This window comes from Papilio xuthus, unplaced genomic scaffold, assembly GCF_000836235.2.
Source record: "Papilio xuthus unplaced genomic scaffold, Pxut_1.1 DF824655.1, whole genome shotgun sequence".
NCBI classification, from domain to species: Eukaryota; Metazoa; Arthropoda; class Insecta; order Lepidoptera; family Papilionidae; genus Papilio; species Papilio xuthus.
In genome coordinates this window covers 4,848,212-4,871,443 of record NW_013533994.1, presented here as the reverse complement: position 1 = coordinate 4,871,443, position 23,232 = coordinate 4,848,212, and the positions used below count along the sequence as shown (strand labels likewise).

Here is a 23,232-nt window from a genome sequence, read left to right as displayed (position 1 = left end):
TGAAGATGGAGATTGATAATAGAGTAAAAGATTCAAATGAAATTACCTAACCACAGATCATAAATTCCGACCAATGTCTTTTTGCAATACACGTATTGTATCCTAAATCCCTAAATGTTTGGTTCAAATCTTTAGAAAATTTTGAAATGTACTAAACACCTACAGCGAATTTATTAAAATTTAGGCTTAGGCCTGAAACAAACTAATTTTTCATTGATTATTTACAGGTTTATAATATGCCTCCAATACTGATATTTAAATGTCACTGTCATATTATTGTCAAGTGTCAAGTCATCCTGTCCCTTAGCTTTAATTATAGTAAATTTCACATTAACAATTCCAATATAATTCTATTAAATAATTAAATAATTTTTCATTTCTTGGAGTCCGCAAAACATTATAATTTAATTACATTTAGAAAAGTTTTCTAAGTATAAGATTTTAATAGAAATATAAATAACTGTGACTTCAAAACATGGACTCATCGATTCACAGGATTATTGTACTAGTTGGATTCATTTCTTTATTTCATTCCGCATTCTCAGCAGCGCAGCGTAAGATCTAACGCTTATTACTTATATTTGATTTAACTTTTACTAAGTCATTTTTTAATTAAAATGTTTGTGTTACAGATCGTACTTACTTAAGGATCACTTCACAGGAGTTTACGACTTTACCTTTAGATGTAAGTTTATTTATAGGTTTTATTCAAAATTACAGAGGTACACAATAATTGTATTGAAATTACAAATTGACTCCTCTTGTGTCTAGAAAGAATATGATTCTATTAAAATAGTCAAGAAGTTTAGAATAAGAAGAAGATAATAACTCAGAACTTCTGAAATATTTCTGTTTTTGGGTTTAAATCGACCACAACTCAACTCCTCTGTGACCTTGTAGATTTAAACAAATGATTGTTCAATTTACAGATTGTACTCCAAGCAGTATTGAGTTTATTTGCTGTAATGTGGGGAGTACTGAATGTAGCAGGCAATCTCAGAGAAATACCTGCTGCAGCGGAATTAAACAACACGAAATGGGAGACACAACGGAACCTGCCATCTTTCTACATATTTAACCATAGAGGAAGAGCTTTAGCTTGCAATTATGTACCCAGTCCAAGTAAAAGTGATTTAGACAATTTAGAATAATTGAAATAATAGTTAATTTGCATTTTTAATCTGTTTTACATTGATTTGCACCAAAAATAGATAAATCTAAATAATTATGAAAAAGGGAAATATTGTCTATGGAAAAAAAATCTTTTTTTAGTTAATTCTATCATCACATTAAAAATACAATGTAGAATAAGTATGGTAAAATTGTCGTTATAAATTATTTAAAAAAAATATGTCTTTTTTTTTTAATGTATATGAATGAAAGAAACACCTGATTCCATACGAGAGAACATTTTAGAACATAACAGATGATAGGTATCGAGTGGCAATATGTCATGCAGCAATTTGTCTGGTGATAAGTACAAAATACCTTATTACAATCCTGTTCTACATTTTTAATATTTTTTGCCGACCTTTCAACAATTTAACTTGTTGTGCCTGCAACATCTATAATAAAGATTAGTACAAATTTGATGTAGTTACCAGTAATAAAATATGAACTGCTTGATTCCTTTCAATATTCTCTTATGTAGGAAAATACATGTACAATCTGGTTAAGAAGTGTTATGTCATGATTTTTAGTTACGAGGTCTATTGAAAGCACCTGATGTAATTGTAGCTAGGTAGTAGGGATAAGGTGAGAGTAATACAAAAAACTTTTAATAGAAATTATTCTTATATTTAAGGAAAATAGTCAAATACAATATTGTGTCAACACAAATTACACTTATACAATTTTTATTTCATCCATTACTACTGTGTTAGGTGCTACATATTCCTTGAATCTAATTTCTGTATTGTTTCATATTAATACAAAGGTTTTATTTACACATGTCTTTTTTACATAATATAAATAGCACCTTATAATAATTAACTTATTAATATAACATTTTGAAAAACACATTTTATGAGATGAATGACATTGTTTCAAAAAAAAATTATTTATGTAATACACTTGTATTTGTAAATACAGTTGACTCACAGTTATCTGGCCCCTGGTTATAAGGCAAAGTGTTTTAGATTACTGCGGGTCTACTGTACATTGGAATTGTCCTGACACAAACTTGATTGAATATTTTACCATTGAAAGTCTTAATATATTTAACACTTATCACTATCACTCAGTATCTGCCGCGCCCACCTCTGAAGCCACCACCCCCGCGCCCACCTCCGCCTCCGCGGCCGAATCCTCCGCCACCGCCTCCGCGGCCGAATCCTCCGCCACCGCCGCCACGGCCAAAGCCACCGCCACCGCCGCCACGGCCAAACCCGCCGCCGCCCCGACCGCCGCCACCGCCGCGGTTGAAACCTCCGCCTCCCCTATTAAAGCCTCCTCCACGACCACCGCGGGGACCACCCCGTCCCACGCCTCTCTTAGCACCCGGGGGCTGCGGAAGGAACCTCTTTAGCGGCAACAACTTTGCGGGATCAATGTAAAACTGCTGCCCATCTTTAAAACTCTTCGCCTTTATATTCTCCCCGAGTTTCACGGAAACGTAATAATCCCTTAAGTTTCCAAATATCTCGTCTATTTTTCCTATCTGTTCCTTGTTTTCTAGGTAAATAGGGGCATTGAAATACGGAACGTCCTCTATATCCACTTTACATACTAAATCATCTTGAACAGTCCAGCCATAGTGGCCCAGGGGAATGACCGTCTCCGGCGGCCCGAAGTCCTGTTGTCTGAAGCCGCCTCCACCGCCACCGCCACGACCTCTCCCGCCACGTCCTCCTCCGCGCCCACCAAAACCACCTCGCCCGCCACCGCCTCCTCTCCCGCGAAACGACATTTCTAACAATAAAAGTTGTAATTTACCAAAAATAACCTAAAAGAACTAATGTTTTCATCACACGCGTTTTTGACTTAAGTGTTTTTTTGTTACGCTGCACAACAAAGCAATAGTACTGACACCTTACAGCCACGCTTTTGACACTTTTTTTATTTCGAAATTGTGAGCGTTTGAATGATTTTCAACCTTTCATTTTATGAAAATAACTCTTTCAACTAAAATGTTTAAAAAACGGGTTACTGATACAAAGATATTAATATTCAGTGCACAAGCTGTTAAGGAAACTTCGATCTTTTTACTTTTGTAATATTCTGATCTATTCTGTGAATAAAACCGAAGTAGTAAAATGTCAATAACAAGGTGTCAACTTGATGTCAACTGTCAAACTTCAATTTAAAATCGGAAATCGACCGAAGTTGCTTGTTAGAATAATATGTTAGAGTACCATTTATTCTTAAAAAATTACTTAAATATCCATAATACTATGTCTGACAAAAATGAAGACGTAGAAGAACTTAAAAAGAGAAATGTAGAACTAGCGAAGGCTTTAGAGGAGTCGAAAATTGCGGCAGCGCAAAGAGATAGAGAAAAATTGAATCTCATACGAGAACGAAACGAATTAAAATTAAAATTAAACGTAAGTTTGTTAGTGTTTATTAGAAAGATACTGAGTTTGTATGAATTGCCTATTTATCGCTCTCGAACATTAGGAAAACTGTGTGACCTCAGTGAAATGTTTACAGAGAATTCGTAGTGGTGGTGCAGCTCAAATAAGGCAACTGGACGCGGCACTCCAAGATGCGATTCAGGAGACACTCACTCATTTGGTGCAAGCGTCCAATGCTGTCGCTAGAACTATGGAATTGGCTAAAACATATATGCGCGATAGACAAGAGCTGGACGCGTCATCTCCGCGCTGGAGCATGCTTAGCGGGACTCCGGTTGCTGCTGAGAGGGAGAGGGTGAACAGAGTTCCCCCACTGCTGATTGGTGGTCAGTCCATCCAGCCTGTGGTTTCACTTAGCCGCACTTTGCTCAATAGTAGCACTTCATGTAAGATAAAGTTGTTTGTTTATTACATAGGGATGCAGTTTTATTGACACAGTGAACTTTGCATTTTTATCTCTCCAGAGTAGATTGTAACTCATGTAAACAGTAGCATATATTTGTATCAAAGTATGATGGTATTTTGTTTAATGTAAATTAAATATAATTGTATAATACTAATTTTATATTTTTGGTGTATTTCATGATTACTTACCCATTATTTTTGTATCATGATTTAAGTGCCTTATATTTCAGCTACAAATAGAAGTCCTAACCAGCAAAACCGCAATGTCACAGAGCGAGCAGTGCCCATGCATGTCTTACAAGGTATTAATTAAGTTTATTGACTTGAATAAATTAAAATGAATCAATTGAATTTAATCAAATTTTGTTTGATTGCTTGAATTATATTTCTTGCATGTAACTTAATGATTACAGATGTGTACATACCTCTGACAAGGATAGATGCAGCAGAACTGATGGGCAATCAGGAGGAGGAGGAAGATGAGGCTAACAATATTGAAAACAGTACTGAAGATCTGGGATTGGATGGTACATTGCTTATAAAGTTAAATGTTAGCCAAAATCCACAACTTTGTAATGCCTTGAAAGAGAGTCTTTAAACTCTGACTGCATTGCTCTTATACAGTTAGCCACTGTTTAGTAAAACACATGTTTTAACCTTTTTACAGTCACTGATTGATAGATGTCCATCTTACTAATATTATAAATATGAAAATATGGGCGCTAAAAAAGTATTTATTCTCAAAGTAGGCAGTAGACAAAATAAGTTTGGGAACCACTGATGTAGAGCATAGTCTGGAGGAACACAAAGGCTACTAATTAAGTTTTTTTTTAATACAGTGCAGATCGAGTCGCGTGCGACTTCTACTGTTTTTTTAAAGAGTGCGTTTTACGCTTAAAATATCACTAAAACTGTTTCCAGTTTAAGAGCTTTGATATTTATTCGGAAGCCTATGTGTAATCATATATCAATAATTAAGATTTTTGGTAATGTCTAATATTAGCGTGCGGTAACAGAGTTGAAACACTGTCTTAAGTTTTTTTATTGTCAGGCCTCGAGTTGTCTAACAATCTTTTTTAATTTCTCTACGAAATGTTAACTCATTGCCTTTATTTGTATCCAAGTTAGATCTTGGGACTGTGAGGGGGAATGAGATTTTCAGCATATAATAATAAAACATAGTAATACTGTTTGACAAATTTGTATTTTATTTTCAGACAGTGCTGAGCAAGAATTAGAGGAATCACAGAATGACAATAACGCTGCATTCATGAGTCCGTAAGTATTTGTATGTAGAAATATTAGTATGAAATGCATAGACCTACATTGAACATAGATTATGTGACCTTAAATTTTATTAAACCTTATAACTAGTCCGGGCTCATTTTGGGATCTTAGAAATATATAACTTGACTAGTTAATACACCTCAGAGTATTGTGGAAAAATTTAGTTCCAATTTCTTTGCATATTGATATAAAGTGATATAATGAAGGAGATTGTGGCGCCCCCTGACAGGTTTTCTATTTTCCTGGTGATGCTGTAAATTATACAACTCATGGATAAAAATGTTATATTCATCTTTTGTCAGGCAATTGCTGGAAACGGTAATTGAAGAGGAGGAACAAGTGAGTGGTGACCGGACACAGTCACCCGCAACTGCAAGGTATTCAAATTTCAATGCAACTAAATCATATTTAAAACGTTCAATTTGTAAATAACAATGACATTCCAATATTGTTTTTTTAGCAGAAGTTGTACAGACAACCCACTGGAGGGTCCGAGTTGGTTGCTTGATGTTCATCAGGATACTCAGGTATGTAGCAATCAATCTGTAGTGTTTGCTGTTGCTGGTTGTATCCTGACTTCATTTTAATAATCTGTGCGTAGACAAATGGGGCTGAGAGCCGCGTCACCCTGGAGCCGGACTCCACCACTGAACAGCAAGAGGTGGAGAACAGCGCATCCACGTCAGCAGTACACAAGCAACAGGTTACATATTTTATTTTTAAATAATTAAGTTTATTTTCTAGTGCAATTTGGTAAAATAAATAACAATTATAAACAGATGAATGAGGTGTCGCCGGTCGTGGGGGGTGCGGCGGGTGCGGGGGGCGCGGCGGGGGGTGCCTTCACCCCCACCGTGCGCCGCCGCAAGCGCACCTCCTCTCCGCACCAACCTCCCTCGCGCAGGAACAGGTGCGTCACCACTAAATATTTCAGAATGTCCTAGAAAGTTCTGTAAATGTACTGTTTTGTTTAATTACATGGTCAATTTGACCATACGGAAATTATATAAATATTAATTAAATTATTTTATTTACTTGTCACAGTATCAACAAGCGAGTGCTCAAAGTTGTAGTCGCGAAGATGAAATTCGACGACGAGGAATTCTCAAGCTCATCGCCACCTAAGAAGATGAAGCTCCACTCGTCACCCCGGCCGTCTCCGATCCTGCAGTCACTTCACCAGAAGCCGGGTAAAAGTGCGCCAGCGCCGGCGCAGGACCAACCCGAGGATGATGTCCTCTCGCCCATCCTGCAGATGAAAGTCCGCCCCAAGGTCGTCATCGACTCGACAAAGGATTTATCGCGGTTTGACGCGCCCAGCCCCAACGGCGCCACTGACGCACGCGTCATCATCGTGTCGTAAGTACTCAGAACGTTTGCACTGCGGAAACATTCACTTTAAACATGTTTTCTCTTTTTGAAGAAAAATTATTTACGTGAAAATTCCCGCAACGAATTCAAGCAACAAGGACCTTATTGCGATGAGAATAAGGTTGAGTACAGTTTATACTAAATGTATTATTATTACCAGAGAGACAAACACAACGGCATGCGGGTCTGGCGAGGTGCAGCCGCCGCGCCGCAGACACAACAGCGCGCGACAACTCTCCGACACCTCGCGCGACACTGACAGCGACCTCGCCACACACACACACACGCACACGCACGCCACGCGCAGAGACACCAACAAGCCTCGAGACACCGCCGCCTCCCGCCGAGACACCACCACCTCTCGCAGAGACACCAGCGCCTCTCGGCGTGACACTGACGAGACTAGACGTGACAACAGTCGCAGCGTGACGCCGGAGAGTGACGGCGGCGTCGAGAGACAGGAGGGACGCTCCAGAAGACCGAGGAAACAAGTCGTGTATAGAGAGAAACCCCTCAATAGGTATGTTAATATTATTTATTTTTTTATTTCCAGTACGTGACATCTTGAAGGTAGGAGGTAAATCTACAATTATACTTTTTTTTTCCAGAAAACTACGAAGGTGATCAAAAAGCGAGATATTTGCTGCGACAAAATATCTACTCATATGTATGTTGTATGTTTGAATGTGTATGTCTTTATAAAGATTGTATGTCGAGGAATTTTACACATATATTTACGTAATCTGTTACTATGTTAAATTATTGTCAGTCGTTAATTATTTGACAATTATTGTTGTAGTTTTGTGTTTTCTCCTCCCTGTCATTGTCTTTGATAAATCAGAGACAACGACATGTGTCAATTGAAGTGTCACCTGTCATATTGATTGAACTGTGACGTCATGATCCACGTCATCGTTGGTTTCTAAATGTATGTACTTATTATTAATGAACTGACTGAACGTTGTTTTATGGTTATTTAAAACTGAATGATTTATTTATATATTTGTAAAAGTAGACGAAGAGATACTTTATCTCTTTAAATATCTCTTTTTATAATGCATACTAAGTATTTCTAATTATTTATAAGTTTTATTATAATAATATTATAGATCGACTCTTATCTGACTCGATGGGCAAAGGTAAACTATGATAGCTCACTAACGATCCCTTGTCAACTTCAAAAAGTGTGACAAAATCCTTATAGTATATAGTCAAACACGCTTATTTGGCCCGATGAGAGGCTGTCGCAGTTAGTTTTGGAAAATAAAGCAAAGCAAACCTATATGGGTAAAGAAAATGACAAAAGAACCATAACAAGACAGCTACTTTACAATTGTCAGGGGGGCGCTAGTGAGCTATCATAGTTAGATTTATGCCGACCGGGTCAGATATTTTTGTCGGTCTATTGCCTTGTATTTTTTTTTATTTTATGTAATTTTCTATGTCTTTATAGGTTTTATATGTTTCTTAGCTGGCAGTACGATATTTAGATTAAAAATATGTATGTTTCCTGTAAGACTGATAGACAAGTTTTGCATTTATTTGTTGTAAAAAATCTAATATGATTATTGTATTTGTGAAGTCTCAGGCATTCACTTAATGGATTTAATTTAATCTCATAATTTAACAATTTTCATGTTATATATAATTATTTGTATTGTGTAGTGTATGTTATCATATTATTATTAAAATAGATTACGATTTTTTTTAATTATGTTTCTCTTGGTAAGTTTCACGATAGTTTTATAATTACAAAAATAAATCTTACTAATATAAATGTGATTATTTGGATGGATGTCTGAAGGAATCTCCGGGACAGCTGCATGAACATAGTCTAGAAAAACACATTGGCACACTAATTGAATAAATAAATATTTATTAATCCAAAAACATTTATAATTTCTAAGGACTTTGCTTTCTGTGGTAGGGACCTATGTTACACGAGATAGTGCATGTAGGTCTTAAATAGGTACTGTTTATTTGTATATATGTTTGTTTAGCCACAAAAATGAAACAACATAAATATTCATAATTTACATTTTAATGTAAGTAAAATTAATTATATATGTACGCATACATTTATCAACAACAATCATTTAGGGAGATTAAAAATATTCAATTTTATCAAACACCGTCTCATTGGTTTTGATGCAAAAAGTATTTTGGACAATTTATATTATTTTTCTTTAATAAATTATCCAATTTAAGGGGGGTAGACTGGGATATGACGGCTGATAGAGATGTATGGAGGAGGAGTACATACTGTGCCGACCCTCGATAGGGATAAGGGCAGGTGGATGATGAGCCAGTTTATCATATTCAACCTTTTATCTCTCCGAAGAATCTTAATATTGTTTTTTTAGTATAATAATACAATAGTTTGATGAATTCCCACACAGACAACTTTATAATAAACTTATTTTCTTTCACATATATTATAATTGTATTTTATTTTCTTTATTAAAATTATTTTTCAACATTTACTTTGTTTCTTAAACATACAACAAGACATCAAAGTCATTTGTAAGGCAAAACCATTTATAATCCCTGTCTACATCCTCCATTTATCTTACAATCCATAAAAATCTATGAAAAAGATCAAAATATAGTAATAAATATATAATACTGTGAATTTTTATATTCATATATTTTTTTAACAAAGTACAAGGCTTTTATGTAATTATAGTAAAATATTTTATTTCAATTTTTTCACAAAGTAAAAAGGAACTTAGAAATTGTTAAATATTAATATAATAAAATTTTGAAACAACTTTAATAATAAAGAATATTATAGAATTGAATATATTCATATGATGGAGTGCATTAACAATTACAGCTTTTTATAATAATAAGCGAATAGCTATTAGTAAAATAAATAAAATAATTTCAGTAATTATTGTTAGTTTGTATCATACTGTGGTATTTCAGCTAAATAATCGTCTCTGTAATAGTAAATGGCTATTGAGAAAAAGGACATTATGTTTTTTTATTAACTTGTACGTATTCACTTTATAAAACAATGTTATATAATGTAATTGTTGAGGAAACTTATAAAGTAAATTTTATAACCTAACTAAACGAGTCTAAAATGAGAAATATTTCCCTTACGACGAAATAAAATAAGGAATTTGTAGAGTAGGGTGGTTGTCGACCTCGTCAGTCTAACTGGCGGGCGGAGTGGGGGGTGCGGGAGGTGAGGGGGGCGCGGGGGACTCCTCTGACTGGTGCAGCGTCACCGCCACACTCGGCTCTGATTCCTTCTGGATACAAAACACAAATAAAAATATATATCTTCCATATCGTGAGAGAGAAGTAGCGATTGTTTCTATCTCGCTCTTAAGTGAGATTACTAAATACATTTCAAATGTACGATGCCAACGATGACGACGTACGATGACTTAAAGTCAACAGCCTAATGGTTAAGTGTACGGATATCCGACCACGAGGTCGGGAGTTCGAATCCCGACATTCGACTATTGTCGTATACCATATCCGTGCACAAGCATAGAGCTTAGTTGAAATGATCCAAGAAATAGTAAATTTATAAAAATCTACTAATATTTCCCAAATAAAACCATTATAAGAGTCGGTTCGTAAATTATTATTCCAGTAAACCAGTGCGATAACTTTTCTGCATCTGCAATGGGAAACCTTGTACCAACATTAACTCCACATCGTGGGAGCGAGACAACGAGTACAAGCTCACCTGTACCTCTGCGGTGGTGGTGGTGGTGGTGGTGGTGGTAGCCATGGCGACCGTGGCGTCGTGGGCGTGTCCGGGCGCGCGGTGCTTGTGGCGACGCTCCACGTGGCCGAAGCAATGCTCGCACTCGTCCTCGCTGCTCTCAGACTCCGACTCGTCGAAGCGGCGCGGCTTCTCGTAAATGCAACAACCTGTGTAAACATAAATACTTTAGTACGGCTACTGTGACTTATACTAATTTTTACAAGAGCTAGATTTTGAAAAACATAGAAGACTGACTGACTGTTGAATGGCACTCCAGGGAAGGATAGAAATGAAATTGGTACGTCACTATTGAAAGTGGCACAGGCACATACTGAAATTCTAATAAATTCGTGTCAGCGTTGCTTACATTTGGACTTCTTCTTGTTCATATGTTCATTGTCGACTGTGTCCTCCGTCCAGCCGACCTTCTTGCGCGGTGCGGTGCGTGTCGGCCGCAGGGTGATGACAGTCACTGGCTCCACGCTCGCCTGAAAACGGGTATAAGCATACCTATATAAAATAAATATGTAAAACTATGCATACAATTACTCTCTACATCGCTGTGGCAACTCCTAGTCATTAACTGCAACACTTAGACTCTTTTTCCACTACGCGACAGCAATCTTTATGTAAAATAGTATTTAATCCTATAGAAGAACAGTAATAAGTGAAGATATGTAATTATTTTCTGCTTTATCCTGCATTTCAGGTGGCATCTTTTATTCTAGTTTACACATATTTAGTACTTTTTTATAAATATAAGTACATTTTTTGTTATATTTTTAAGACATTAATTATGAGTTTTCAATCTGATTACCTCATCAGTTATACAATTATATTACGTCATTGGCCTAATTGTTTAGTATATGTTTAGAGATATCAATAACTTTATATTGTGTTAATTCTATTGCTTTTATAAGCAAACAGTGGAAACACCGAGGTGATCATTGATGGACAACCGTAACACAAGAGGAACTGCAGACCCTTAATCATATTTGGAATTAAAAGTTTGGAAAATTAATTTATTGAAAATAATTGACTGAAAAGATGGAAGAAAATAGTCTTCGTCTTTTTCCATTTAAATTTGAGAAAAAACATTGTATAAAAAAATAATAATTTTTTAAATGTAGATGCGACATTTATCTAAAGATGTATATGTCACTGATATCTGAGATAAAATATTATGTAAGACATAGTTTGTCTCATCATTTACCTCCTATTAATGCTTATCTCTATATTTATAGCTTCAACTTATTCTATAATGACAATATAACATACAAAAGTATTTTTGAGTATGTCGAACACAACAAACCAAGAAAAAAAAATGCTGTATTTATTGATGTGTTTATTTAATGCAATCATATCTTTATTTTATCTCAATATTACAAATAAAGGCAAACATGATTTGATAAAAAACATTACTTTATACCATTAGGTATTTACTTTGCTCTACAGTAAGATATGTTATTTTATCTTTATATATCTCAAATAAACATCATTGTGATGAAATTTATCTGATGACCTTTCCTTCAAAGAGAGCATTTATTTTAGTTTCATGGTATCCAAGAAAGTTTGCCAACACATCCCTTGTGTGCTGTCCCAAAGTAGGGGGTGCAGTACGGGCGCAGTTACCCCCTGCACTATACACAGTGGGGGGTCCAACTACTTTCACAGACCCCGCATCCGGATGTGGCAGTTCTTTAACAAGTTCTATTGCTTTCACATGCTCATCTTCAAACACATCTTTCATTGTATTCACTGGTCCGTTGGGAAATGAAGCATTTTTAAATATCACCGCCCATTCCTTCTTTGTTTTTGTTATAATAACATTGCTGATAATTTTAATTAATTCCTCTCTATTTTGTACTCTCACAGAATTGTCTAAAAATCTTTTATCATTTATTAAATCTTCTTTATTAATTAGTTTACAAAGATCTGTAAACTGTGCATTTGATCCTGTACCTATAACAATTTCTCCATCTTTAGTTTTAAATGCTTGATACGGTACAATGTTAGCGTGAGCTGTTCCCCAACGTTTTGGCTCAATACCGCAGTTCAAATATATATTCGCAACATTAATCATACTTGATATTTGAGTGGATAGCAGATTACAATCTATCTTTTGTCCTCTGCCAGTATTGTTCCGATAATACAAGGCTGTCATTATAGCTCCGAATGCATGTAAGCCTGTAGTTATATCTGTGATGGCAACACCAGGCTTCACTGGGTTACCATTCTGCTCTCCAGTTGTGTTAAGTAGTCCACCCATTGCGGCTGCTATTACATCATAACTGAAATGCATATAAATTATATTTTTTGTAAAAAAAAATATAACAATTCAGGTCAAACAACTAAAGTACCACAAAATCTATATGGTGATAATACTGAAACTTTATACCAAAAACTTACCCTGGTTTCTTTGCATAGGGTCCAGTTGGACCAAAACCAGTTATAGCGCAGTATATAAGCTTAGGATTTACTTTGCTCAGGTCATCGTAACCCACTCCAAGTTGGTCCAACTTGCCTGGCACAAAATTTTCCACCAACACATCACATTTCCTAGCTAAATCATACATTAAATTTTTACCTGAAAATAAACAATTATTAATATACATCGTCGGGAAAGCCTGATAGTTGCAAAAGATTTCACCCAGTTATATTTTATTAAGCTAATCTTAGGGTAAGCTCCAAAGTCCTCAATGTAGACATATAGTGAGCTGATGACATAATTTGTGTACTTAAAACAAGTATAGTTATTACAAAAATGGGGTAACAGCATGAACTATAATTAATTACACATAAATAGGAGACAAATTATAATGCAATTACTATGACTCGTCATCAACTTTGCTAAGAAAAAAAAATTACTTTTAAATACAAATAAATGGAAACTTTACTTACCCTCATCAGATTTGAAATTAACACATATGCTTTTCTTATTTCTATTAACTGCCATAAAATAAAAGGAATCCTTGTTGCCTTTTAGAAATGGTGGTCCCCATTTTCTTGCCTCATCACCATCTAAGCTCTCTACTTTTATTACGTTCGCGCCCAAGTCGCCAAGAGTCATAGTACAGAAAGGGCCGGCGATTACCCGCGTTAGGTCTAACACATTAACATCGCTGAGTAAGCCCGCCGGTTTAGATGAATAACTTCGTCTTTGAAAAGGTGCTAATAATTCAATAATACGAAAACTAGGTTTTAAAATGTACGCGCCAAATTTTTTTGTAGGTCCCATTATGATTACGATGTACAGAACAAAACAACCTATGGACGCTTCGAGCGCCTACCGGTTATCTAAACCTGAAGTTAGTTTGCCGTATCGTGGTAATAACACATCAAACATAGAAGATAAGGTCGTGTTTACATCTACACTATTATATTACCTCTTGTATTTGCGAGGAGACCGTTGTTACCGCAGTGCTCGTCGTAGCCATCTCCTCAGCTTGAATCGTCCTCTGGCGATCGCCCATCAAATAAGTGTTTGTTTGTTAAGTGTTTTCACATTATACTCACGTCTTAAGACGGTTTTTAACCTAAGTATCTAGTCACGATTTAGAAATAATTAGCTTATCTATTTTTATTTATAGATGACACACGTTTGACACAACAAAACTGTCAAGTTTTTTGTTTTTGCTAAATGTCAATTTTTGGCAATGGCTAAAAGTGTTGTCCGGTTAAAATATATTTTAAAATGATGTTTTTGTTTTTAAAAAATTATTGCGTATATTGAAAAAAAAACTGTATTTGAGTGCTTGTGTGCTGTTATAAAATTAAAGCAATATTATAGGATTAATATTTTTAAAAATATTAATTGAAGAACCGGTTTGATAGAGGGTATAGCGACGATGAGTTAAAGAACCTAGATGAATGTGTTACGTTGGTGTTACGTGTAAAGTCACAAAGGAATTATTCTCAACACTAGAAATATTCCGTGGACACCAATCTTACCCTCTTACCCTTGTATGACATATGATGTACGATGTTTTGCAATGCCTGATTGGAAATACACTGCCCTCATTAACATTATGCTCAGTGCATCGCTTTTCAAATATATGCTAAAGAAGAACAACGGTTTTTTATCACTACAAAATAGAGATGTGCCTTTATGGTATTTAAAAAAATGCTTAGAATGTTGTTTAAATAAATCTCAATTAAGACAGTAAATGTTAATAATTTAAAACCCTTATTAAAAGAGATGAAATTTAAAGACGACAATGACCTTAGTCTGAGGTAATAATATTCACAGAAAACTATAATAAACTAAATTCTGATGATAGTTTTCCATCCGCAAGTTTTCATTATTTACTCATCGCACAAAAAAAGTACTTCGTGACGGTGAGAAATTTTGGAGATTTTCCAGGAATATATGTATAAAGAGTTGAATTTAAAATAAATCAAACTCGCTTATGAACGGACTTCGGTCTTTGCTCCGCGAACTTATTTATAGACTTATTTTTGTGTCTATTTACAGTGACAAAATATATAGTTCTATAATGAATACTTTCGCTATTTTAGTATGTCTATGAAGTTACTCCTACGATTTCAGTAACGAACCTGGTGGAAAGTCGCTATTAGGGATTAGGATTACTCGTAAAGCAAGTTTTGGTGATTACTAAGGCGAAGTTTCGGATAGCTCCAATATTATGAGTCAAAAAATGTATCTGATGTGTGTATAAGCTTTAATTTTTTGTTGCATAATGCTGTTATATTTGTAAAAACTTTGAAATTGAAAACTTAATATTTATCACTCTGCACTTGCACGCCTTCGCTAAATCACTTGATGTTACGATTTCAAGAGGGCTGTAAAAACTATGTTTGATCTGTATTTTATGACTGCGACTGCTATAAAATTATTTACGTCGCTTCCACCATTGCGGTCACTGACCTGTGTAAGTGGACTGGCTATAAGACATAGTATTTTGTGCCTATATGATTTTCGCCATTTTGGCGCTGCTGGTAGCAGTTTGTACAGGTGGTGTGGATTTGAACTAATAATATTGAGAGAATTAACTGTCACGTAACATCAAGAGACGCGATTAAATCGGAACGAAGCAAAAGATGTCATTTCCTAGCAATGACCTAACCATTTATAGAGATTGCGGCGCTGTCCAACGCTCTTGGTACTTACCACCAGCTGTGTCTTTCACATAGTTCAGATGCCGTGCGTTTTTGACACAAAATCTCTGTATAAAATATATCGTGATCCTTATCGTTAGTTTTGACAAAACGGAAACAATAATACGTTTTAAATTGGAATTTTGGTCTCAGAAACTCACGATTACACAGATACAAAAACAAAGTCAACATAAGCAAAGGTTTCAAAACTATATCCTTAGTAACTAACGCATTATTTGATTGATACAAATGAAGCATTTAAATAAAAATCGGAATGTGGAGTTCTTTAGCCTCATACAATTAGTACGTAGGTACATCTTAACTTTTTCCAGATGCCGAAATCGTAATAAAAATAGAAAAACACAAGAATATGTTTGTGATTGTTGCGAGGCTGCCGTTTAATGTAGGAAATATTTCAAGTTTATAAATTAAATGCTACTTCTGAGATGCGAGCGAGATATTAAAGATCATGCATTGTAATAAAATTGAAACGATAAAAAAGAATGGATGGAACATTTTCTCGATTAAATATTTGATACTGGCCCTCAATACATATATGCTATTAAAGATATCTTAATGTAACAATAAAACTTAGATTAACGAATTCTTTGTAATAATTTAAGGTAATTTCATAAAATTGAGGATTTCATAGAATTAGTTAACATTATTTATGAGAGTCGTATAACTACTTCAATATAGGTTTTCTTGAAACAGGACATCCTGTCAATATAACACTTTGTGTTATGTTTCCGTTGTAGTATTACATTACATAAATTATATTTTATCCAATAGCATAGTTGTAATATGTACCACCGCAAATAAATTCATAAAATATTAATGATAAATTTATGTGATGAAATCTTAACCTCTCCCAAGTGGAATGGCCGCCATCTTGCCAAAAAAACAAATGACACCTGTCAACGAGATTACGCGCGAAAGAAAAGTTATGTTTATTTATTTTAAAGTGAAAATTCTTTAGGATGTAGTAATATATTTAACTTATTGATCTGCTATCTGTGTTTATTTATTTTCGATGTGTTTGTGCGTCTGCGCTCGGTTTTGGCAAAGCGGCGCGCGACTCCGGATGCTCGTTATAATAAGCTGGCACGCAGCGAAAGAAATCGAAAGTCATAATTATCTTACTAATTAATGAAGCTTGGGTGCCAAGAATTACTGATGACGCTATTATCCAATCATTATTTATTTATGTGTCGATAAATTTACAAATAACGTTGTCTATCTTCATCACGATTTTTAGATTCGATTCTTGATTTGCTTAACATCATAAAACATATAAATGGTATCATAGTTCTTCAAGGTGAATTAAATCTAATGTGACAAGACTTGCCAACGGATCACTACGAGCCTCAAGGATTCTAAATCTCATATTGAAGACCAGTTAAAATTAAGATTGACATATGCGCTCTTTTATGTCGCCAATACACTTTTTCCCACCTCAGATACCGTAGGTACCCAAGGTCCGGTATAAAGCACAAATCAACGTAATTTCAAACTAAAAGATCGAAATGGGTTGAAATGGCATTAATAATTTAACTTTTTAATTATTTTTTAATTGTATTGAGAACGAATCAATTTAGCTACATATTTTAAATAAGTTACTTTTGGCATATATTATTTGTTTATTATAAAGTAATTAATACACAGAAAACATTATGATACGCCAGTAGCAGTTTTTTGTCAAGAAGGTCAAAAATCTGAAGCCAAATTTAATTTATATAATTTAATTTGAATATATGTTTAGATAGAAACAGTGCGTTAACGTGCAGAACCCAGCGAGACTACAATGCATATAGTCCGAAATCTTCACGGCCGATTTATTCCAGCGAAGCAAATATAGATCGGCTTATCATTCTCCAGAAATGAATCGACAGGGCCGAACTCGGGCCAATAATTTTTTTTTTTTTTTGTATTCTTTTCTAAAATCATAGAAAAATAAACAGTAAATAATTAACGAAACAGTTAATACATAGTAGAAGAGCAACGAACGCGAACATTTTGGCAATGACATCGTAATCTGTAAAAAGATGTAAACAAATCTGACAACGGTCCACAACTCTAAAGATTTTGTACTGGCAGGCAATAAATCTCGAATGCGTTGCCAGAACGAAAAATAGAATGTTGTCGTGTTGTTTGTTCTGTACATATTAGTGTTGCACATCAGGCGGTGCTCAGTTGCATCTGCACAGTGAGCGAGGAAGCTAGCCACAATGGTCAACCATCCGTCCGAAGGGAAGAGCCTGGCGGCAACCTACTGCATTCTCCTGCTGCTTCTCGTGGCCCTATGGATGTTATATTCTGTCTTTTAAATCAGTAAGTAAAATTCCCCGAAATAGCGAAATTGATAAAATTAATCTGATCTAATTTGCCTTTGAAAGTTAAAAGTTGGATTTAGTTTTCTTTTTTGGTCGACTTTTTATTCGTAAACCTTAAGGTTTCTCTTGATTTAAATTCTGTGCTTTTTGTTATTTTTCTGAGTTACTTCCAAATACCAATAAGTAAATACGATTAAACTTTTTTTTTAAATATCGTACATATTGAAATTTGTGGAGAATCCTTTTCCGCCCGAGTATGGCCCAGTGCTGTGACGTGTAATTCCGGGCCCGGAGCGCGAGGATCCTCCAGCAGTCAGTTGCGCCTGCCGGCTGCTCGCTTGCCGCACGCCGCCGCATTTTACAGCCACCATGCCCATCAACGCGGAGACCGTCAACCTGGCCGCTACCTACATGATCCTGGTCATCCTGCTCTTCCTACTCTGGCTCATCTATTCCACCATTTTTTAAACCCCGACACTCTACGATATGTAAGTGTATAGGACTTTACCAATTTGTTACTGAATCTTATCAATCTACGTCTTCGTATGATGTTTGTTTTATTGAATTTCGGTGTAGCCTAGGTAACAGGAGTTTAGGTTGTGAAGCTGTTGTAGGAATTACATTTCGTTTTAGTTTGTCATATCTAAATAATAGTTGAATGTAGTTATGTCCGTCACCACATCACCGGCCGCTTCCAGAAGGCAGCCGTCAAAGCGACGATTCTATTATTGTACACTCATATTTATAAATGTGGATAATATTTGGTGTGAAAGAGGCGTGGCCTCGCGTAGGCGATCGTCGGCCGGAGACAGTTTCGTGGGGCGAGTCAGTTTTCTGGAGCGACTTGTCAAGTGCACAGCCGGTGCCGTCTGCAACATGCCCAACCACGAGACGACAAGCCTCATCGCTACCTACCTCATCCTGGTGCTGCTGCTGGCCAGTCTCTGGCTGCTCTACTCCGGGATGTTCTGAGGTCTTGTAATACTTCTACCCAAACATATTCCCCGTGAAAACATACTAAATTGTTAATGATTCGAAATTTATATCTTTCTTAAAACTAATCGCGATCGTGATTGCCTTTGTTTTCATTAACGAAAATGAAATCTAGAGCAAAATTAATAGCTAAATTATACAAGTCATTTTTCTCCAACATGTAAATCAATGTGCACTTTATTATTTTTGGAAATATGAACAAAAGTAAACAATGAAATAGTTATGGTACTTAAGTTTGCTTTTAACTAACTTCAACGTCAATTAAACAACATTTCAATATATTTTAATCTTGCAGTGTGTAATACGTTGCTATTGGCTCTATTGATAAAAATAAATGAATGAATGCGTTGCTAGTTCACAAATAGCAGAGCAATGGACCGAATAATCGAGAGTGATCATTTTATAATTAGACTTGCATTCATTTATATATGATGTCGCCAAAAATAAATAATACCTCAAGCCAAAATTCATTGATATAATTTCAGTTTCTAATTCTATATTTGTTGATGGCGCCTTCGAAACTCCCGATTACATCCTCTGTTCTAAAATTATCTCAAGAATTTCATATGTTATATGTGATATAGGTGATATAGTTTAGTCGTTTTTTATAATAAAAAATTATTTTGTATCTGTGCCAAGTGTTTTTTAAAACGTTCTGCGACGTATGAAACGCAATCGTGTGTAGTAAACATGTCTGTTCTTAATGCCCACATGCCCACCTACTCAATAAATTGTGTGTACTAAAGGTATTTGGAATCACATTTTTTTTTTCTGCGTAAAACGGTTAATTAATATTAAAAACTCCTCTCACATCTAATTAACTACTGCTCTAAGCTTTGTTTGTCAATTTTAACATTTATCCTGATTTAGTTTGGCAGAGAGATGATATATTCTAACAAAAACATGTCTTCTATTTGTACTTTTTATAATAAATAGAAATAAATGTGGTACATTTTTGAATTCGTAGATACGTAAATAAGTGCAATGAAATATTGTAATTTGGCAACAGTTTAATGGGATTTTTTATTCTATTTTATCGTTTCGTTTGCTCACTGAAAATATGCATCCGAGTTCCGCCAAAGTTTTTAATTTTATTTATGTAAAAGTGTTGTGATGTAATTACGGAGCATTTTTATATTTTCTTACTAGATTTATTTTGGTTTCCAGTGCTAATGACGTGTATTATAGAGAAAAACGTTCAGTTTTTTGCCGTAAATGTTTGTTTTCATTGAAAGGACATTCTCCAATCCTTCAATATACCGGTAATTTTGCGTGATTTAGAGGTTAGGAACGTGGTTTAATACCATTAAACTAGACAAAGAAATTTCGCCTGACAAATGACGATCTCGGCATATTGATTAAAAACCGTTTGAAAAAGATAAAACTACAATCTTGAAGACGAATATTATGTTCATTTACAATTAAAGATTTGAGTTTCTCATTAACCGTTATTAAATGCAAACAATTTTAGCAATTATTGTTCAATAGCAATTTCTATACGAACTCCTATGAATTGATTTTCTTTACATTCCATTAATGTTTATTTTATTTTTATTACGTTAAATTCGGATTAAAATGTACATGAGTTTTGTTGACGTCATGTATTTGCGATAAATGAGGCAATCGTGGTTTTATTGCGGTTGTTATAGAAGTTCCAGTTACAGCTGCTTTTGCGCGCTCATTAATTCTCCCGCTTCGTTAAAATCCGACATTTTGCATGTTCTGAGATGTTCTGTAATTACTTGGGATTACAGGATGCTGTAATAGTTAAATCATGAGTAAATATCATAATCGTTTAATTTTAATCGATTAAGAATTTGTTAATTTTTTTTGTTTGTTAGGCCCACAAAGGGCTGTAGAGCTAGAAGAAGAAGAATTTGTTAAACATTATTTATTCTTCTTTAACTCTAGTAATAAATAATCTCTTTTGGGTTATAATCAAAATTCAATATTTATTATGTATCAAATATTTTTATTGTTGCAAATTAAACGTTTCTGTTTTCTTGCAAAAAAACTACGAAGTATTTGGTTAATATAGAGAGCGTTACCGTTGTTTTATTTTCTGAAATTATTTAATCTAAGTTATGACATTTATAGAAACCAATTAAAACACTTATAAATAACCACATCGCGATATGTCGTGGCGCAAAATTATAGCGCACTATAAAATGTCCGAAACGTCCGGAAAGACTGTTTAAAAGCGATCTGAGCATTCTCAAAGCGGCTCCGGTATGCAGAATCACATCAATTATCCCAATATAATTCCGAACTGAACACAAAAGAAGCTGTGACTATTAATCACATTTTTAAAGATGGGCGTCGACGTATCCGTTGACGTTTCACTGTCAAATATTTGACATTGAAAGATAAATTGAAAATTAAATATTGTTTATGAATGACAATAGCTGAAGAGCAATAATTATTAAAACATTTTTAAATCTATTCATTCATATAACATTTAAACATTGGTTAAAGAATGGTTGATTAACGGAGAAAAAAAATCGGCACTTTATCGACCCCCCCGGTGTACCCCTAGTATATTATGGTACCCTGGGCTCGGGACTAATATGTTTCAAAATAAATTTTGTAATTAGATTTAAATTTCTCTAAAATATTACTAAACATAAAGTAATTAATAAGCTAAAATGGATCCGACACTGTTTAGTCTTTCAAAGTTTTCGAAAATTATTATTTCAAATGCTTGTAAAATATTGATACTTTACAAATTTAACAATCGTCCTACATACTGCTACTCTTTATATAAATATTTCAAATTCCAGATTGGTTTATTTAAATGTGTAACAGAATTCCAGCAACTGCGTGAGTGACTTGGCAAGGACGCCATTGCCATCTAAATGCGTAGCGCGGCCATCACACCGCACACGGCTCACAACACGACACCGCATATCTTATGAAAAGGGTTCCCCAATGGGTATTGGCGATGACGTCAACATTAATACACTTAGAAATAGTTTTCTTTCTTAGGATTAGGATTTCTTTTTAATAATAGTAATGTCTTATTCTTATAAACATTATATTGTGTACAGTATTAACTAATAAATGTCCCTTACACTTCTTAATGTAATTCTTTAAATATCTAAAGGATTACATTGAAAACTACATTAAACTACTTTACTACATTATAATTCGAATACCTTTGCCAATAAGGATGAAACAAATTACGACAATCCAGCCATCATCAGTTTAATAAAACAGTTGAAAAAAAGCGCGGAATCAGACCAGTCATTACCCGGCTAATAAAAACGGTCCATCAATTACAGAAATATAATTCCAGGCCAGGTTGCGTCCGTTTCTAAATATCCCCGGTACCGAAAACGGCAACATTCGACTGATCGTTGTTACACGCAAATAGTTGGTCCATTTTTAACATAAATTACACCATTTTATAATCGTATTTTTTAAGTGATAAATTTTTATATAAGTACACGCAATGTTTTGTCGTTTTTTTTATAACATTGTATTATGTATCGTTAAATTTGTTTATACAAACTTTCATTAGCAATTTACTAAATAATTCGTTTACTAATGACCCGGAGCCTTGACCGTATTAATCTTTGACCATGCGTCCATTACTTATACATACATGAGATTTAACAACAATTATCTCTTTGTTACAGGTGTGGCGGGTATAACTCAAGAGACCAATGAAGCAGGTGAATAGTAAAAAAAATTAAAATGAATGTAACATAAGAGAGCCGTAATTTTAGTATCTAAGTTATTATGTTAAGTAATGTCACATACCCAAGCATTTAAATATCCGTTAAACCGGAAGAACATCGAAGGAAACGTAACTCAAAACTGCCAGAAGACCATAACGAGCAGACCGCACATAAGACCACGGACACGGAAGGTGCTGGGCATTCCAATTTAACCCAAACTCCTAATCAACGAGGCCTTGGCTGCCAGCAAATCACACAACGAGAAAGACATCTTCTTAAAGCTTCCAATTAACTTGAACGACACGTTTTTATTACCTGTTTTTAGTTTGTAATCGTTGCTCGATGCGTATCAACCTGTCTTTAGATTATTATCGTTATGGTGTAAGAGTTTTGTAATAAACTTTTTTTTAGTATCTTGCCTTTTATTTTCAACCCTACATTTTGAATTAACACTTTGATAAACATATAAGGATCCTGGCACCACTACACCGCAACGACCCCACAGCGTCTACACCTTGAAGAAGGTCACCAAATTAGCAATTAAGGGGAAAAGTTAGGTATTAATTAAAAGCGCTCTAAAAGAAACAAGCTAAAATACTTTCATAACTATCAGACAAATAACAGGCATGGTTAATAACGTTGTCAAAATCAATTGGCATGCAATGAGATTTGATGCATCAGTACATTGTTATCGTGCGGATCGACCGTCTAAAATAACCACGATCCGCGGACTTCGTGCTTGG

At 34.9% G+C, this 23,232-nt stretch overlaps 4 protein-coding genes and 1 long non-coding RNA gene across 7 annotated transcripts; 3 read left to right on the top strand and 2 right to left on the bottom strand.

The window, feature by feature from the left end:
* Positions 1-315: 315 nt before the first annotated feature.
* EMC5 (ER membrane protein complex subunit 5) lies at positions 316-1,261 on the top strand. Its single transcript, NM_001312542.1, is given in 3 exon segments — positions 316-554; positions 633-685; positions 930-1,261. Coding segments are annotated over 3 exon segments (354 nt in total). The 5' UTR covers positions 316-475; the 3' UTR covers positions 1,152-1,261.
* A 750-nt stretch (positions 1,262-2,011) lies between these two features.
* Gar1 (Gar1 ribonucleoprotein) lies at positions 2,012-3,053 on the bottom strand. Its single transcript, XM_013325597.1, has one exon. It carries the CDS (start codon positions 2,906-2,908, stop codon positions 2,240-2,242), a length of 669 nt encoding a protein of 222 aa, XP_013181051.1. The 5' UTR covers positions 2,909-3,053; the 3' UTR covers positions 2,012-2,239.
* Positions 3,054-3,282: 229 nt separating this feature from the next.
* LOC106127501 (serine/arginine repetitive matrix protein 2) lies at positions 3,283-8,245 on the top strand. 3 transcript variants are annotated; one of them, XM_013325584.1, is made up of 12 exons: positions 3,283-3,545; positions 3,652-3,901; positions 4,211-4,282; positions 4,394-4,507; positions 5,198-5,258; positions 5,570-5,644; positions 5,728-5,794; positions 5,869-5,970; positions 6,047-6,177; positions 6,312-6,626; positions 6,799-7,158; positions 7,247-8,245. In XM_013325584.1, exons 1-12 carry the CDS (start codon positions 3,342-3,344, stop codon positions 7,260-7,262), a joined length of 1,767 nt encoding a protein of 588 aa, XP_013181038.1. In that variant the 5' UTR covers positions 3,283-3,341; the 3' UTR covers positions 7,263-8,245. The 3 variants fall into 3 exon arrangements, with proteins under 3 accessions (XP_013181038.1, XP_013181037.1, XP_013181036.1); XM_013325583.1 differs by having other exon boundaries at positions 3,652-3,961; positions 5,731-5,794; XM_013325582.1 differs by having other exon boundaries at positions 3,652-3,961.
* A 416-nt stretch (positions 8,246-8,661) lies between these two features.
* LOC106127744 (succinate--hydroxymethylglutarate CoA-transferase-like) lies at positions 8,662-13,735 on the bottom strand. Its single transcript, XM_013325972.1, has 6 exons — positions 13,267-13,735; positions 12,775-12,952; positions 11,888-12,656; positions 10,733-10,898; positions 10,345-10,532; positions 8,662-9,898 (listed from the first exon to the last, which is right to left on the bottom strand). The coding sequence occupies exons 1-6, from the start codon at positions 13,601-13,603 to the stop codon at positions 9,800-9,802; spliced, it is 1,737 nt and encodes a 578-aa protein (XP_013181426.1). The 5' UTR covers positions 13,604-13,735; the 3' UTR covers positions 8,662-9,799.
* Positions 13,736-17,558: 3,823 nt separating this feature from the next.
* Positions 17,559-22,902, top strand: LOC106127738 (uncharacterized). Its single transcript, XR_001228417.1, has 2 exons — positions 17,559-17,814; positions 22,448-22,902. It is a non-coding gene; the product is annotated as an uncharacterized LOC106127738 (long non-coding RNA).
* The last annotated feature ends 330 nt before the right edge of the window (positions 22,903-23,232 follow it).

Bases quoted from the DNA above. Each gene is read 5' to 3' on its own strand.
- Gar1 (XM_013325597.1), bottom strand. From the start codon at position 2,908: ATGTCGTTTCGCGGGAGAGGAGGCGGTGGCGGGCGAGGTGGTTTTGGT.
- LOC106127501 (XM_013325582.1), top strand. From the start codon at position 3,342: ATGTTAGAGTACCATTTATTCTTAAAAAATTACTTAAATATCCATAAT. The intron at 4,508-5,197 runs GTACATTGCTTA...TTTTATTTTCAG, and splicing joins TGAAGATCTGGGATTGGATG to ACAGTGCTGAGCAAGAATTA. The intron at 5,645-5,727 runs GTATTCAAATTT...TTGTTTTTTTAG, and splicing joins CAGTCACCCGCAACTGCAAG to CAGAAGTTGTACAGACAACC.
- LOC106127744 (XM_013325972.1), bottom strand. From the start codon at position 13,603: ATGGGACCTACAAAAAAATTTGGCGCGTACATTTTAAAACCTAGTTTT. The intron at 10,899-11,887 runs GTCATCAGATAA...TTGTATGCATAG, and splicing joins ATGCTCTCTTTGAAGGAAAG to TTTTACATATTTATTTTATA. The intron at 10,533-10,732 runs GTAAGCAACGCT...ATGTTTACACAG, and splicing joins GAACAAGAAGAAGTCCAAAT to GTTGTTGCATTTACGAGAAG.